An 18,874-nucleotide genomic window follows, 5' to 3' on the forward strand; every position below is an offset into this window, starting at 1 on the left:
ACAGTTTTTTCTGGCAAGAGTGACGCACATTTGTGAAAAGTACTAATTAATGTTTAAATCGCTGAAGAATATATTTATTGATTCAAATTTAGGTTATCTACAGAATATTAGGTGGTTTCAAAAGTTTTGTCCGTTTTAATGTATGTTTTTGTATCTCTATAAATATTTATTTTAATATACTGATCAATAGAGAATTTTCTACTCTATTCATTGATGCTGTTAATTTTTTGCATATGATGTAGTTAACTGATTTTCGACCAATTTTTTTGCGAATTCAAATTGAACCAAAGCACTGACGAAACAACCTGAAAAATTAAGTAGGCATTTGGAAATTATAGTATTAATGAACGCACTGTTTGGCGTTGGTTTGCGAAATTTCGTTACAGAGATTTTACCCTTGAAGATAAGCTCCGAAGTGGTCGACCTGCAGTAATCCAGGACGAGGATTTGAGAACCCTGGTGGAGCCTAACCTATCACAAAGGGTACGTAGGATGGCGGAAGAATTGGGAATCAGCTTCCATGCGATTTTTGATGGTTTAGAACGCATTGAAAAGGTCAAAAAGCTCAAAGAGTAGAAGGCCGACGATTTGAATGATCAACAGAAATTGTCTCGTGTCGAGGTCTGTTCTTTGCTTTTGTGCAAACAAAACGATTCTTTTTTGAGTCGGATCGGCATGTGTGATGAAAACTGGATCCTATACGACAACAGGAGACTTTCAGGCAGTGATTGGACACCCATGAGCCATCCAAGCACTTTCCAAAGCCGAAAACCCACCAAAAAAGACACACATTGCACATTGTCAATTGCACAAATCAATTTAATGCAGAGTGCAACAGACTGTTGGTTAACACTGGAAGTCGCAGCATTCTGGAAATGGCATCTGACTTTATGTCTCCAACTATCAACTACCAACCGCCTCATAAAATATTCTTCCCGAGTAGAGGAACTGCATACTCTGGGAGAAGGCAATATTAAGAGAAGATAGTTGTTGGTTTACAGATGGATCAAAAACACCTTCAGGTTCTGGTGTTTTCAGTCGCAGACCCAAGACAGGGATATCAACCTACCTAGGAACCTATACGACTGTATTTCAAGCAGAAATTTACGATATTGAATTGTGTGCAGAGAGATTGGAAGAATCCAACCTCGTACATAAGTCAATAAAAATATTCTCGGACAGTCAAGCGGCGTTGGAAGCTCTTGGTTCCTACCAAGCAACGTCTAAATCGGTAGAAAATTTTTATTTGGTTGAGTGTGAATAGGTGTGCGGTGGAGGGTCGAATAGACTCACTCATTCTTGATCTAACCTAACTTTATAGTGGTCAGCGGCTGGTGTGATTCACTATAACTCTGCAAAGGGCCCAAACCGTTACAGCAGAAACCAATTGTAAAAAAATCGACTAAATGTACCGATAATTGATTGCGTCAGCAGAAGACCGGACCTGCTCCAAAACAACGCCCGTCCGCATGTTTCACAAATCTTAGACCGATAATTAACGAATTAAGCGTTGAAGTTCTGCCTCGCTCACCATACTCCCCTGCTTCTCGCCAACCAACTACCATCTTTTCAAGCACTTCAATAACTTTCTCACCGGTAGAACCTTCGCCAATCAGGACTAGGCAAAAACGGCCTTCGTCGACTTCATCGAATCCCGCTGACGAAATTAGTCGACTTGTTTTAATTGGCAGAAGTGCACTGATTCAAATGGCGCTTATTCCCATTAAACTGATTAAGTATTCACTGAGATATTACAGTTTAAAGTAGACTCATAAAAACAGACAAAAATTTAAAAAAAGACACACTTGCATGATATTTTTTTATTACGAACAAATCCAAATTGCAAACATTCCCATCCCATCCAGTTAATAGAGACGTTTCAGGAAGTTTCCCAATGTCCCAGGGTTGTTACAGTCTGGCACTAACTGACCATTATTGGATAGACATGCGTCTCCACACGCTTTCCCCTGAAAGTATGGACCAAACATCTGTTTGCATTGCACGCAATTCCTACAAAAGAAAGATAAAACAATGAAGATTCTGTAACAAAGCAGGAATTAACTTTGTGGAATTTCACTTTCTGAAAGCACTGCTACAGTTTGTAATGGAAAATGTAATGTTTACCTATATATGTATAATATACGCATGTATGTACATATATTAATTTTCTACAAATAAATTTATTACGGGTTTTCATTGATGAATGAACATTTTTGAATAGGTTTTTTATTTATTATTTTTATTATCGAATACATCAGTAATTACTGTAGTGGATTGTAAGACCGAGACAATATGCTTATGTAATGAGAAATGAGATACATAAGTTTTCGAATGAAAATTAGAAAGATATCTAGAGAAAACTGCATCGATTGTTGTTCCATGTCTTGTGGTTGGCTCATTTCGGTTATTATTCATTTGTAGTTCTAGATTATCTTGTAGAAAGTTCACCAAGAGTTGTCTATCTTCGGACGCAAAATTAACAATGAAATCTCCTGCTAAAATTAGTGGGAACTTGCCCCTACAGTAGTATACGAAATGTAACTTTCCCCTCTCTCTAGGTTTTCTTGGCCTTTGCTTCTTTCTATCTACACTAACTTATACACCCCTCTCAACTTCCGTTCACCTTGCCTGATCACACTTTTCGTAACGCTCTCGCCACGCTTTCACCAGCTTACTCCCCAATTCAAGCGACCGTAAAGAAGTTTTACTTCAAAAAAAGAAAATTTTAGAACTATTCAGAGGTAGATATATTATATGAATAATGTGAAATATAGAAATGTAGGCTTTTTCGGCTGGCGTTAATGTTTTTGTTGGTTTCCTGGTTTTGCCGTGGTTTTCTTTGGTTACAATCTCCAAACGCTTCAACTGCAATTGCGGCAGTCATCTTCAGTGGCGTAGTCGAAGTACTCTTCTTGACGAATCAATTGAAACTTGATTAGTCAAGAAGAGTACTTCGACCACGCCACTGAAAATGACTGCCGCAGTTGAAGTTGAAACGTTTGGAGATTGTAACCAAAGAAGACCAAGCTAAAACCCGGAATCAAAACAATATGGTGAAAATTATCCCTTTTATCCTTCGTTGTTGAAACATACGGTAAAAGGTAGGCCAAGTTGAGTTGATCGTTGATTCCCTACTCGAAATGTTAACTTCGCCAATGGCCTAAAAGCTAACTTCTCATAAACTTGATGTGAGTCAACAGCTGTTGTGCTTTTGTGTATGGCTCTGCAGCTTCCTGAAAGAACATTCCCTGCAAGTGGCCGTCGATGGATATCTTTCGAATACTTTTACCATCAACGCTGGTGTTCACCAGGGATCCACATTGTCTCCAACCTTCTTTTTATTGTATGTCAACGACTCATTGGAAAAAAAAGAATCCAATATATTGCTTTGCTGACGACAGCACACTTGTCTCGTCATTCCATTTGGATTCCAGGAAATCGGCTGCGAATGCACATCTTCACGGGCAGCAAGAAGTTGCTATCTTAATGAGGATCCAGAAGTGATTTTGAATTGGGGTGAAAGTAACAAGGTTCAATTCAATGCCACGAAAATCCAGGCATCTGTTTTCTAAAAAAAGATGAATGTTTCCGAACCAGATATAATAATAAATATAACAATTCCGCTTTTTGCTTCGATAAGTTTGTTGGGGGTTGAAATGGACACCAATATGTCTTGACACAGTCATGTCGCAGGAATTTCAAAGACTGCTTCGCAAAATCTTGGAACACTGTTCCAAACCAGAAATCTGTACACACCTCAGCAACTTTTAATACTTTATAAAGCTCAGATCAGATCTTCTTTGGAGTATTGTTCTCATGTATGGAGCTCCTCCCATGAGCATATCCTGAAGCTGCTGGATTCCATCAAGAAGAGAGCCGCATCGCCTGATTGGAGACGCGAACATCACGTGCCACCTCGATAGTCTGGAACATCGAAGAAAGGTTGGAGATTTGTCTCTCTTCTATAGATACTTTCACGTGAGGTGTTCAAGTGACTTGGCACATTTAATTCCACCAAGAGCGGTATATATCAGAAATACGCAACGGACTATAGCGGCTCATAATTTGTAGGTTCAACTCAGTACACCTCGAACTTCAATGTTCAGGAACTCTTTCATTTGGAGAACTGCGTTTATGTGGAATGAATTTCCTGAGCGATTCAAATCCAATGTGAATCGCTACTTTCGCACGTGCACCGCTGTTAGAGCGACTTAAGGATTTTCCTGTAATTCTTTCTGTATATAGTGCTTCAGTATTTTATAATTATTCAAAAAAACATGTTTTTGGCGTGTTGCTACTCTCAAATTCGAATAAAATATGATGAGTGATCTCTGTCTCTTTGTTGCATTTTCTGCAGATAACGATTTCGTTGTACAGCCCCATTTCTTTCAGGTGTTCTTCCGACAGAGAGTGTCTCTGGCGGCTCCAGGCGGCCCCTTTCTATAGGTTTTGCTGTGTGCTCCCGAGTATATTTTCCTAGTATTCTTTATGTTTCTTATAAACCCACTGGTTCCGTACTAAACTCCTATATGGAGTTGCACACTCATCGTCCTTCATTGCCTGTGATAGTTGAGTGTCCAGGCACCCAGTACGGAGACCGTCGTTCTCCAGTTTAAGCGCGAAGGTTGGTCGAACGTTATTTCGGTGTCATGTGCTCCGATAACATGTTTGAGTCCTTATATTTATGGGTTACCACTTTTCTGGAATCAAAAACTTTTTAAAATTATTCAAATTTCTGCAGAAATGTTACTGCGTTTGAATGAAAATTCACGTAAGGATTCATTCAATTTGTATGTAACCTCCCTTTTTATTCAAACGGAGTAACATTTCTGGAAAAATTTTAGTAATTTGTCCTTCTTTATGGTTTCCAGGGGAGTGAAAACCTATAAAGGCAAGGAACAACCAATGGACCTCCCTAAAAAACATTCAGTCAATATTATGTTAGATGTTTGTTCCTCCACATATTATGAAATTTCTGTCTTGCCCGATCCCATCTAACTCAGTGAATTTTCCTGTCTGAATTAGCCCAAACTGGCTTCCACCATTAATACAAGATGTGAAGGAGAAATATTTTTGATTCTGTCCAATGCAAGTGTTGAAGTGGTTTTCATTGGTCCCGTTATCATCAAACATGCAGCCTGCTTAGTTTCTTCATAGCAGCTGTTTGTTTCATCTTTTCTCACCAGACCATAGATGCATATATATTATTATGGGTTTAACCGCCGTAGAGCCAATACATCATGTTTGGTTCGAACCCCTCATCTCATACCGTAAGTGCGTTTGCCCAGCATTAGTGCTACCATTGCTTCTTGATTTTAGTTCCAGGTATCACTAGCAGACATTTGACTCTCCCAGACCGATGTATCTCTCCACGGTGAAGTTTAAGAAATCCTAAGCCTTTTGTTTAAGTTCTCTTGAATACTATTAGTGTCGATTTCGTTGAGCTCCTTCTGTCCATATAATTGTAAAATTCAGGGTTTGCTACATGCGCCTCTTCACTATAGTGGAGCCCTAGACTAGGATTACTAAGTCGTCTGCATAAGCCAGTACTCCGTGTCCATAGCCCAGTACTTTGTATCCATTCAGGTTCAGAAGACATAGTACTCGTAGCTCATCTGTCTATTACAAGGTTCCATTACGAATTCTTTTCCCGGAGGATAACCCCTTGCAACCTTTGCCACTACTCTTTACCATATAATGGTCCTGTATACCAATTTTTTCTGAGCAAACTGTTCAACATTCCGGTGTTGAACTTGTAATTTCTAATCCAGGGAAGTCACCCCGGAGAATCCCTCTTATAGTCCCTTCTCCTGTGTCTGTTGGACCTACTTGCATTGTCTTCTCCATGAGTTTCTCTGAGATTTTCTCATGGTGCTGTTTTTTTTTCAATTTGTATCGATTTCATATACCTGATTTTCTTGCACTTTCAAATGTGTTCTTGTAGTTTGTTGTCTCAAACATGCCAGGTATTTATTTCACCATGAAACATTCCTGGTGGAAGAAATATTAGATCCAAAGTTTATATGCCGATGAACTTTCCTCTTCAGATACATCTGAACATAATTATTCGTAAATGTAGTCCTTAATGTTGCGTATATCACTTGCGTACGTCTCGTGTTTACGAAGGTAGGTTTATTACATTCAAAATGTCTAAATTGTTTTACATAATGAAATGTTCATCACTTTTATAGGTGTCAATGCTCCCCAGGTCAGGTGGTATGCATTGGCATCATACCCAATTATGAAAAGTAATCTGTCTGCCTGACACATCCCTGATTGGTGACGGTTCGTGGCTATCATCACTACTGATCTAATGACGGTTTCCTCACCAGTCATTTTTAGTTTGGACGCCATGATACACAATTCAATCAACGACAGTATATTTAATGATTTTCGGTTAATTATGCATTGTATTGGGGGTCTTTGAGGTTCTGTTGCAAATGAACTCTTGCCGGATTTCTTTCAACCCCATGATCGTTTTCCTGTGGGACTAGAAACTCCTTCAGTTTGTACTTGTGGTCCATTAAATTCCTACGAGTAACGGGGAAAAGGGTTGTCCACATCCATGGAGCTCCCTTCATGGATGCAGGTTGTTGAAGCAAAAATATTCCTGCATACCACGACAATAGAGGGAAAATTACCAACTTGCTGCGCGGAGAGACTTCACGATAAGGCAATTTCCGACGAGTCGCATTTCTATGTAGTAGGTATTGTTTTGTTCTTCTTTCAATTTTAGGATTCGTGTATCTCAGAGTAGTGGCGAATGCCCTTCTGCATCATGCAGTTGTTTGCAGATGACCTCCCCAAAGACCTTAAGACCTGTAATGATTATTTTTTTAAATCCATCGCTTCCTTCCGGCAAATATTAATATTTTTATTTCAATAATTTCCGTTTTTATTGCTTCAAAAAATGGCTCGAACAGTCCCAGAATTTTCAGACCCTCTCCATACAGATGCATTGAACGCAGTCATAAAAAACCTCAAGATTTTGTCAATGGAGAAAGAAGAAGTTTTTGACTTTTTCAGTACATCTCACCAGAAGTGTTCTGTTCCAGAGGTTAACCATTCTATGAACTGGCACAAAAGTACTACTCAAAAGCAGTTAAGCAGTAAAAAAAGATTTCTTTCCAGATGATATCCCAGCCCTTTTTATAACGACGGTGAAATGGAAAAATATGTGAACAATGACTCAAATGATTATGAGGGAATAGACAATCTAGTGTATCATAACTTTCCTGAATGTATTGGTCACTGAAGAAAAGAGATGTCTAATACCTACCGGTACTCAAATAAAAAACTAAGATAGGAATAATGAAAACACTTTTAAATTGACTGTGGCTTTCGCAGCAAGCCTTCATTGTAATCATTGTTTCTTTGGATTGTTGAAAGTCGTTTCTGTCTAGTGAAAATCTCAACATTTCTCCGAGACGTATGGTTGACATTTTCAGTAGTAGTCTTTGTACTCCAAGTAAATTACTCTAGATAGATTCTGCAAAATTTTGAAAATCCGAGATCAATATCCTACTTTCATACTGCTAATAAAAATTTTTGTTGTATTACGTTGGGGGTTTTGGAAATTTCTCTTGTATGATGGACAGTGAAGCAAGGTAAGAAATAAAGAACTACATATCGTTTAACTACGAAAGAACATAATTTGAAACATGATACCTAATAATGAACATACATTGAAATGTAGGTTGTTATTGTGACTAATTAATTGTAGTGTTGATACGCAGCTATACCTGTAATTGTGCTAAAACCTATTACATATAATCTGCAATGAATAATAATGAACAGTTTTTTGAAAACTCATCAAATTTCCCTCAGCCACCCTGTATTCGTTTCTATCACTAACGAAATACAAATGAAATAAAAAACGTCACTTTTACATCATCATCTGCTGAAAGGAGAAAGATCTATCGCAAACTGAGCATATTCATGAAAACGGAACTTAGTCCAGAAGCACCAGTATATATTCCTCCTCATCTGAGGCATGTGACCCCGAAATCTTCACCAGCATCTACCAAGTCGACACCTGAGTCAAAGGAGCCTCAATGTTCAAGGTATTCCAGAAAATCCCCCAGGCAAACAGCAAGTAATCCGAATAGCCCGAGGCCAATTCTAGGGAACAAACCACCTTTTCCAAGGCCGATTTTGGGAAGGGTGAGTGACACTGACAAAGACGAATCAGACGAATACATCGGAAGAGAATTCCGGAGAAGCTTTTCAAAGATGAAATTGCTCGATCAGAAAGATATTACCAGAGAACAAAGTGAAAGCAATGATTGTTAACTGGGTATTAGTTTCTGTACATTTGTACGTTGTTATATTTTGCTCTGAGTTAATTTTGATTAAAATATTACTTACCAGTCAGCCTTTGATATTATCATGATATGCTACAACATTCAGTGGTAATTCCTAGTCTCCTAGTCAGTAGAGCTCTCTGAACTATCTACTGTGCCATGTGCCATATCATCTCAAGAAATAAAGTCATTATTGAGGTTGTTCCTAGTCAGTGTCAGGTAGATCGTCAAACAAAAATATAAAGCGACATAAATTAACATAAAAGTATGGGAGATGGAAAACGAAGTATGGAAGATGGGGAAGTATGGGGGAAAAACGGCATAAACCAATGAGAACACAGTGTTTAGTGTAGACTTGGGAGAAACGTATAACGGACCCTACGTCAGAGTGTCTACATTTCAGCAAATTATTGGAAAAATAATAAGTTTTCAGAGTCATTCGTGAAATACTTACGTTATACAAACCTCAACTGAAGCATTAACAAGATCTTTTTCAATTATCACCAAGATTATCGAGAGTGTGAACACATGAAGGCATTTCTGAAACAAAAATTAGGTTTACAAAAAATATATATGATATAATTTTTGGAACAATCTTGGATCATTAATATAATATTGTATTTTATGGACGTTCAAACCACTACTAAGAGAACTTTATTTGAAAACGATTATATTAAAGTATGTATTACCGTTCAGATAAATTTTTGACAAGTGTGGATTATCTACTCTATTATGCAATAGCTTATAGAAAAATAATAAAAAACAACTTTTCTTCTAAATTCTAATTTTTAATTTAAATTTACTCAAGGAAGTATGATAGGTAACTGAGATTGAAAATATATTCATCATGTTTTTATGAACTAAATAATAAGGAGACCATAATATTGCACCATATTCCAGTGTATCACGGAGAAATGCATTATAAAGTGTTAGTAATGTGGATATTTTTGTGAATTTGAATGGGTTCCTAATAATGAAGTCAAGCATTCTATATGCTCTGTTTATACAGTGTGTAACAACGAAAACTTAACAGAGCCGTTTTTTAATATAAAAAGTAAGATTTTTAAAAAAAGCTCGGACACGTCGATTTCTAATTAAAGGGGGACATCTTTCAGACTAATCAGATTTTTTGTAGTACGCACCCCCTCGGAGGGGTGCGTCCGACGACCCGAGATAGGGAAAGTAGGTCGAGTGGCACCTTGTTTTAAAGGTCTTTAGAATACCTTTACATCTCTGTCAAAAGAAAATTTTTGTAACGATTAGTTTTCGAGATAATTTGAAGATTTAAAGGTATTTTCATTGAGTTCAACTCTTTTTAAAATAAATCAAATTGTTTTTAACGTACAATTTACGTTCGGAACTTTCATGAAAAAAATAAATTTTTGCTTTTTATGACAACCTGCTAATACGTGTCCATTTGATTTCGTAAAAAAGTAAGAATTATTTGTTTATTACGAGGAGATTTTTTCGGGGGATGGGGTTGGTTACCACCCTTACATTTTAGGTAAATTGAGTGGCACCTCCTTATGAAGGTTGCCTTTTGACGTGGATATTTTATGCTTCTGATAAAAAAGTGAATCATACTAAAAACTTACCTACACAACGAATACAACCTGCTGATTTCCTTGAATGCTGATGACACAAAAAAGTTAAAAAAATTGTTTTAGGGTTAATAAATCCCAATAATTGTTTTTAAAGCACACACAAAAAATGTAACACCTAATAAGGGTAACTTTAATAGGAAATTTAGAGTGAATGTTCAAAATGTGCACCATTTTGCTCCATGCAACAATAAAGATTTTGTTCGAATTTTGCTCTTACATTATTCAACATCTCAGGAGTTATAGCTCGGCATTCATCAATAATTCTAGGACGTAATTCATCCAAATTGGCTGGCTGTGTAGCATAAACTTTAGGCTTTAAATATCCCCACAAAAAGTAGTCCAGTGGTGTTAAATCTGGTGATCGTGCTGGCCATTCAATTGGACCTCTTCTGCCAATCCATTGTCCTTCAAAATGATAATTCAAAAAATTTCGAACCTGCTGGGCATAATAGGGTGGTGCACCGTCTTATTGAAAATGAATAAATGCATCTTGACATCTTGGATCCTGTTCAATTATTTCAACTATACGAGGTTGTATTGCCTCTTCAAGAAGTTGTAAATAAGAATCACCAGTTAAATTTCCATCAATGAAAAATGGACCTATAATATGATTGCCTAATATTCCGGCCCAGATATTCAACTTTTGGGGATGATGGGTATGTATTTCTGCGTATTGTCTTGGGTTTTCATCCGACCAATAACGGCAGTTTAGACGGTTCACGCAACCATTTAAATAAAATGACCTTTCGTCCGGAAAACAGATGTTATAAAGCAGCTCGGGATTTTGCATTAATCTCTCACTCATGCCCTCACAAAACTCCTGTCTTTGGTCAAAATCATCCTCATTGAGTTCATGAACAAGTTTAATTTTGTAAGGATGGAATTTGCGGTTTTTAAGGATTCTCCATGCGCTCATATGGCTTATTCCGGCCATTGCTGATAAACCTCTGGTACTCAACCTGGGATTAGCGATGACTTGACCAATCACTCCAATCGCATTATCGTCATTCACTACCCTTCCCTGAACAGTTCTTTTCATATTTAAAACCGAACCTCACTCCCTGAATTTTGTGACCAAATCCAGAACGTGATTTCTGCTTAGGTGTTTACCAGGGTTTTGCTCGTTAAATAAAATTGATGTTCTATTCGCATTTTGGTCGTTGCCAAAAAATAAAGCAATAACTGAAACCGTTCCAGCAGTAGTGTAAGGCATTTTTAAACAAATAACAATACACGACCCGTTTAAACAAAACAATCGAACGATGTACTAATGAAAACTGGAAGAAGAGGAGTGGGTATTAATTTTAAAAAAAGGATTTTATTTAACAAAAAACTGATAAGGAACTGCTCGAAATTTTTTTTATTCAGGCATACAAGTTACCGAGTGGTCTGTCTAATGTATTATTAACATGGCAATTTTAACTTCAAATTATCTCGAAAACTAATCGTTACAAAAATTTTCTTTTAACAGAGATGTAAAGGTATTCGAAAGACCTTTAAAACAAGGTGCCACTCGACCTACTTTCCCTATCTAAATAAGGGTCGTCGGACGCACCACTCCGAGGAGGTGCGTACTACAAAAAATCTGATTAGTCTGAAAGGTGTCCCCCTTTAATTAGAAATCGACGTGTCCGAGCTTTTTTTAAAAATCCTACTTTTTATATTAAAAAACGGCTCTGTTAAGTTTTCGTTGTTACACACTGTATAATGTTAGTCATATGTTGCTCAAAAGTGAGCAATCCAGCGTAACCAAATCTCTACATTCTATCTTCTTGGCTAAATATTCATTGTTTGTCTCATACTGGAAATCATTCCGTGGTTTTTTCCTAGTAATTGACATACTAAAACATTGTCAACATTAAATCTGAGGCGATTTGCCTGAGACCACTCGTAAACTCTATCTACGTCATTTTGTAGCAAAATCACATCTACTTGACTTTTGATTTCCTTGAATAATTTAAAATCATCCGGGAATAGTACATATTGCGATTCCTGAACTACCTCTCGCAGATCATCTATTAGTAATAAAAAGAAGAGGGGTCCTAGATTGGACCCTTGGGGTACGCCAGATCTACATATTGTTTCCTGTCTATAAGATACGAAGCTGACAGCTTCAAGAGTCGATCTGAAAGCGCAAAAGTGTATAGTTTATAACCTCAATAGTTGATGAAGATTTGATGAAGACTTGTCATCACTTATAGATGTACATTCGAAGTAGGTGAAATAAATTTGAAACGGTACATTCGAAACATTTGGCATATGCCGTTCTATAAAGTTTTCGGCCTAGCAGAAAACAAGATGTTGTTAGTCTTATAGATCATAATCACTGTGAAATAATTCCTGTTGAAAATCAGAACCGAGAAATTGTTCATAGCTAATTGAATGAAAGATATATTTGTTTTGCCTAAACCTCGAATCAACCTAGGTTTAAATTCCCCACTATACAATATGTGTTCTCTTGTAAATTGTTTGAGGAATATAGATTTTTTTGTCAAATGTCATCCTTAGAAATTAATACTAATTGTTACTGAGAGCCAATTTGAATAAAAAAGGTCCATTTGTCGTTCTCAACTAAATGTGTCTTTGAGTTTGATTTTTATTCAGGTGATTTGGAGTAATTTTAGTTTTAGTCATTGTATTATATTGAGAATGGTTATTAAATTAGTTTTTGATATTGTAATCGTTTATTGGAGTTGCTTTTTGTGTATATTACTTTCTGCATCTGTCCGGCTAAGATTTCTGCCTAAAATATCGTTTTAAAGTCGCAGTATTTTTTTAGTCATAAGACTCCTTCTAATAGTTTAGTAAAAATTTCATTTTGTTCAGCCGTTACCTCACTTAATTGATTGTATTTTCAGACAGATTTCACTTTCACGCAGAAATAAGACAAGAGATGACAAATTAGGTAAGCGAAGATGCCATTCAAAGCTGCCTTCCAGTGTTCATCTTGAAGAAGTAGTTGTTATTCGGCAGGCATTCACCAGAACCTGCTGAGTAGGTCTACATTGTCAGAATTTAATGTTTTTATATTCGCTTTCGAAATATTAATTTTATTATCAATCATTTAGGTCGCACAAGTTTCGACTTCTGAGGGTTGTCGTTCGTAGGGGTGCGACAGCTGGTTAACGGAAAAACAGATTTCCTGTACATTTGACTCAAAACATTAGTCACAGATCACCCATTTTTATTGAAAAGCAGTTGACAAATCGCATCATAGTTTCCTGTGAAACTATTAGAAACAGTCCTGATATTTTCTAATAGTTTATGTGAGTTCCTGGCAAAAAGACAAAAATTATTCATAGCAGAAAGTGAACATTTTCATCATATGATTCAATTTACTTTTGTGTGTTCAGAGTACTTTTGTACTAGCTAGATTTAAATATGATTGCTCTGGCTTAAATATATTAATTGTCATCTAGAACTCCTGATACATTTTAACAGTTTATATTTCTGAATTAATCACTAATACAATAAAATAGAGTGATGCATGATTCATGATATCATGGATATATTCAGTTACATATTTCATGCAGGTGAGCCTAGTTTTCTTTTCGTTTATTGTGGCATACATTTGACCATTGAATAATCATGCATTTTTCACCCTAATATATATATTTGTACCTCTAAAAGTATCACTACGTTTGAAAATTTCATACTACATCTAAGATTTGGACAATTTTATCATTGAAGGTCTTGATTTGTTAGGATTTTCAGGGCGTGCTTCAATCCTGTATGCAACTTAAACATCGTTAGTGTCTAGTTTCAAATTTTTTTAGTAATTTATTATGCCCAATATTTTATTCAGCAGATTTTCATCTGTTTTTCAGCCACCCCGTATACACATATATTGTTTACTTTGTTCGTTGACGAATTATATCTTTTTCTTGCTGAAAACTATCTACTTTTTGTTCTAATTTGTTGATCCTTTCTTTTTGACTTTTTACCTCCTCTTCAAGATTCCTAATTTTTTCTTCTATTCTCTCAGCCATCTTCTCTGTTAATTGACTGATGAATTCTTTATCAAGCAAAAATTTATTGGATTCCGTGACTATGGCCGTTATTTCTTGTTTGTTTTTCTAGTATTCATTTTACCTTATACATATTAGGTACAGTTTTCCATTTGCAAATTAATTTTTTTTAGTTACACCACGTTATGCTGTTTATTCCCACTATAGGGCAGAGCAATTTATTTCCGACTGCATACACTGTCCGAGACATCTGAACGGATCTGAAGTAAAGTGAGTTTTGAATACATTTCTCTTTGAAACTTTGATATTCAACGTTTGTTTGTATAGGTATTCTTCAAACGAATATAAAACTTCTTATTACTCAGCAATTGCTGAGCTGATTCCCTAAATTGAAACACTGTTGAATAAAAAACAAAAATACCCATTAAACCAGGTACCAGAAGTCCCCCAGTCGCTCTCTCGGCGACGGATGATGCAAAAGTGATCAAAAAGTACTAAAAATTATAATTTTTACGTGAATTTTCTTAGAATTTGATATTTCGTTCCGTTCAAAAGTGAAGAGAAGGGGGAACTCATATTACGTAAGCGTTATACTAGGTCTGTTCCTGTTCAAAAAATAAGGTGAATGCTCAAATTTCACGAGCTACGTACATAAGCGATTTTTTTATTATTTTAATGTTGGTATAGTCGAAGTAACCGGTATTGTGAATACTTAAAGCGTCGGCGCTCTCAAAGGCCAAACAAACCAATACAGAGAAATAAAGCCGCTGTCAACTAGTCCAAGTGGACTGAAGAATTGGCGGTTCGTATTGGATGATTTTTACTAATCGAGGTTTATGATTGGCTGAAGAGTCATAAATTTAAATGTGAAGTCATGTTACGGTGATGAATAGAATGCGAGCCGTCGTGTTGCCAATTTTCAGTTCAGGAACTGATCGCAATTTGAGTGTTGCAATTCGATATTGGTGCAGTTATAATTGCTTAAAATTTTTGTTATCCGTTTAAAATGTGACGTTCTTGGACAAATACTAATCGTAATAACGAGTGTGATAACAACGCAGACTTTTTCCTGTGTAGTGATACCAATAGCGATGGTGAACAATGCGAAAAAGAGATACCGGTGAATAAGATTCGGATGCATTTGAATATTGAAACATAGAGAGTATGTTTCAATGTATATAAGAATCTACATCTCAAGTTTGGTTTCGAGGGAAACAAACTATTACAAGCAACATCAGATTTGACCGAAATTCCTTTCTCAACTGTACGTAAAATAGTCAAAAAAAAACCTTATAAACGCAAGACGCGATGTGATACGGGATTACCAAAACCTTTAGATGTTCATTTAATAAAATCATTGAAAAAAACATTCCTACAACTGAAATCTTAAGGAAAAAATTGAATACTTCCGGCCATAACATGAACTGCTGTGACAAAACTCTTCAGAATTGGATAAAGAAACTAGGATTTAGATTTAAAACAATAAACAAACGTCAGGCAGTTATGGAAAGCAGAAGAATAGTGGAATTGCGTAACAAATACTCAGAACAAATAACTAAATAAAGACAAGAACAACGGCACATTTGGACGAAACTTATTATGACACTCATGACATAGTAATGAAAGGGTGGACTGATGGTTCGAGAATGTGTACGCCTAACATGCCTGCAAACAAAAGATCGCGACTTATCATTGTCCATTGCAGAGGAAGTAAAGGATGGGTTCCGAATTCTTTGAAATTATGTGGAAAAAACTTGAGGACTGCAATGTTGACTATCATGAGAACATGGAAGCTAATATTTTTGAGGAATGGTTTGAAAACACATTGCTCCCAAATTTGGGAGCAATGACAGCTCATCAAAGTACCGAATAAAAATTCGAGGAAAGATGAAATACAATTTTTTTTAATGGATATCAATTTGTATTTTGAATATTACTATACCAAAAACCATCTACTTGAAGTTTTACAAAAAAAACATTTGAAAAAGTATATGCCCTTGAGAGTATTGCTGAAAAGTATGGACACACCGTATTGAGACTTCCCTCCTATTTTTGTGTTTTCAATCCCATCGAGTTGATTTGGGGAAAATTGAAACAAAACATCCAAAATTTGATAAAAAAAAAGAAAAGAAGGTAATAGAGCTAATTAAAGAATAAGTATATAATATTACCGAAGAAGACTGGCAGAAAAGGATTAAAAAAGTAATTTTAGTTGAAAAAGACTATATGGAGATCGAACACTTCCATATTAATGGTGGAAATAAATTCATTACTGATTTAAATGACGACAGTGATAGTGAAACAGAGAATATGGAAGATGAATTATTAGAAGCTTTCGAAGAAATTCAGTGAAGTATTTTTGACGCGATCAATTGTTTAAGTATATATGTAAGTAAGTAGTAATTATCACCCTGTTATTTGAATCCCTACTTTCCCACTCACCTATATAAACCTGTAAATAAATAAATAAATAAATATATATATATATATATATATATATATATATATATATATATATATATATTCATATATATTCATATATATTCATATACATATATTCACAGTTTCAGCTGTTCAGCATGTTGAGTTTTTTGGTGAGAGGAGTAAAAGTTATATAGGAGTGTTTTGGGTGTTCGGCGATTTTCTGCTATGTATCAAATAATTTGCATCAAATTTTGTGTATAAAATGGAATGAAGTGCTCAAAAACACTTGTAATGTTGTCAGTGGCATACGGTGATTGTACTCTGAGTCATAAAAATGTTTACAACTGGTACAACCTTTTATGATATCGAAACCAAAGTTCAATCGTTTCAATGGAAGAGCCCAGGAGAACCAAGACCAAAAAAGCACGCCAAGTTCGATCAAATTACAACGTATTGCTCATTGTTTTCTTCGATTACCGTGACGTAGTGCATCAGGAGTCATGCCACATATTCGTACGGTCACTAAAAGAACTATTATATTGAAGTTATGCGGAGAAAACGTCCGGTATTATGGAAAAACAATGCATGGCTTTTACATCACGTTTGGTCAGAAAACAACAAAATTAACGAATAAATATTTTTTAACAAAAATGAAAATTCAACTTATTTTTTTAATAGACCTCGTATTGTGTCCCATTTATGTATGTTTATTTTATACTTTGTGAGTAAGCCTTAAGTATAATTAATGTGTTACCACGAAGGTCATAAAAATGGAGTTCATTCAGAAGTGAAGAGGTTCTCACATAGTAAAACGCAGCGTAGTTTGTTGACAACGAGTTTGGTTGAATAATGTTTTACAAATTTGATGAAACCCCCCAACTCAATCAGAATGAATAGAATCACTTTGTTCAACTTTTGGTAACGCAGCAACATCAAAAGAGACTTTTTACAATTTTTGCAGAATTTTATCGTGATCGTACATGCGTTTTAATGAAAATAAACAAAATGGGTATATTTGAAAACAAAAGATTTGGTCACAGATCTCGATGAACAAATCATGGTAAGATCAAATCGAGTTAAATTAATTAAATTAAAAACTGGTTAGAGATTTCCTGAATTTAACGTTTCTGAGATATCAAAATCAATAATACCTTTAAAAAAATTTATTGATATAAACAAGAAACATTTGGCCTTAATAACTCATCAAATCATAAGTTTACCAATTATTTCACAAAGTATAACTTACCATCTTTTCGCTAACAAGAAAAATCACGGAGTAACGAGTCAAAGCCCTTACGTCGCGTTTTATATCAGGTGGTAGCTAAGGTGGTGTTTTATTTATACATCGACATTCATCACAATCGACATCATTATGATTGTGTGTTATTTTCAGAAACAACATGTTTGTTAGGTGGAAAAATGTACTTTTGTGTGTGGCTTCTCATTCATATTTTATCGTGGGTGGCGACAACGGACTTGAGCTAATAAACATAGAATTGTGATTCGAAAAATTGAAATAGAACGTGATGAAGTTAAATCAAGAAAGGGAGTTTGTAAATGTTCTGCTCAAAATGTTTTTATCGTTTTGGCAGCGGCAAAAAAACAGTAGAATGAATAAAACTGTCTCGTAAAGACATTTGTAGATAATATGAATTATAAACAAAATGTCCCTTTCGTCATGAATCTAGCAGATCATCTACTTCATGCTATGCATCCAGAATCTGTTGACAGAGTGCTAAAAATGACAAATTTTCCCAATCCCACCAGCAAAATTTCCCAACTTTCGATAAAATTAAAGCCGAGGGATTAATTACTACTATAATATATTAATTTTCTCACTCAGTTACCCAAAGATTAGCTGAATGCTTATGCCCGTTAAAGTATGCACAAACAAAAATACATTTTGGTAATTATAAAAATAATAATGGGAATTATTCTACTTTGGACCAAGGTCCTTGGTCTTCCACCATATCCATCATGTATAGGAATATTCAATACAAATGAAAGGAAACAAAACTTAAATAATATTGTGCGTATTATTTTCTACTATTATTTTTTCTATCTTCATGGTCTGAAATTTCCCAACTTTTCCAAGTCGAATAAACAGCGAAAAGTTGGGAATTTTGTAAAATTGTCACTTCAAAATTTGTGGACTGTTCAGGACTGTTCTCTTACTTGAGAGAAATTAAACTTCAAGTTATGCATGTTGGGAAATCCCAACCTTCTCCTGGTTCTTTTTCTTTTCTCATTACCTCTCCCTATCTTTCTCTCATTTTTATTTTTTTAATTTTCATTATTTTTTTTACTATTATTTTTTTCTATCTTCACGGCCCAAAAATTTCCCAACTTTTTCCCAAGTCGAAAAAGCAGGTGGGATCCTTCCCCAAACCCCCCTTGGTGACGGCCCTGGTCCCAGCACATCAATAACCGATGAAAACGTGGAGAAAATTAAAGAAATAGTTATGAGAGATTGCCGAATCAAAATCAGAGAAGTCATGATATTGGCATATAGATCAGTTCATGTCATGATTTTTTTCTTATGTTTTGTATAAGAAATGCGTGGCAACAAAATTTG

At 35.5% G+C, this 18,874-nt stretch overlaps 1 protein-coding gene across 1 annotated transcript; it reads right to left on the minus strand.

The window, feature by feature from the left end:
• Nucleotides 1-1,813: 1,813 nt before the first annotated feature.
• On the minus strand, nt 1,814-17,610 carry LOC111516823 (eclosion hormone). Its single transcript, XM_023172961.2, has 3 exons — nt 17,546-17,610; nt 8,758-8,843; nt 1,814-2,010 (listed from the first exon to the last, which is right to left on the minus strand). The coding sequence occupies exons 1-3, from the start codon at nt 17,546-17,548 to the stop codon at nt 1,866-1,868; spliced, it is 234 nt and encodes a 77-aa protein (XP_023028729.1). The 5' UTR covers nt 17,549-17,610; the 3' UTR covers nt 1,814-1,865.
• Nucleotides 17,611-18,874: the final 1,264 nt, after the last annotated feature.

This window comes from Leptinotarsa decemlineata, unplaced genomic scaffold (assembly GCF_025532065.1).
Source record: "Leptinotarsa decemlineata unplaced genomic scaffold, Ldec_3_MD MMD2_tig00026328_RagTag_RagTag, whole genome shotgun sequence".
In the NCBI taxonomy this organism is placed as follows: Eukaryota; Metazoa; Arthropoda; class Insecta; order Coleoptera; family Chrysomelidae; genus Leptinotarsa; species Leptinotarsa decemlineata.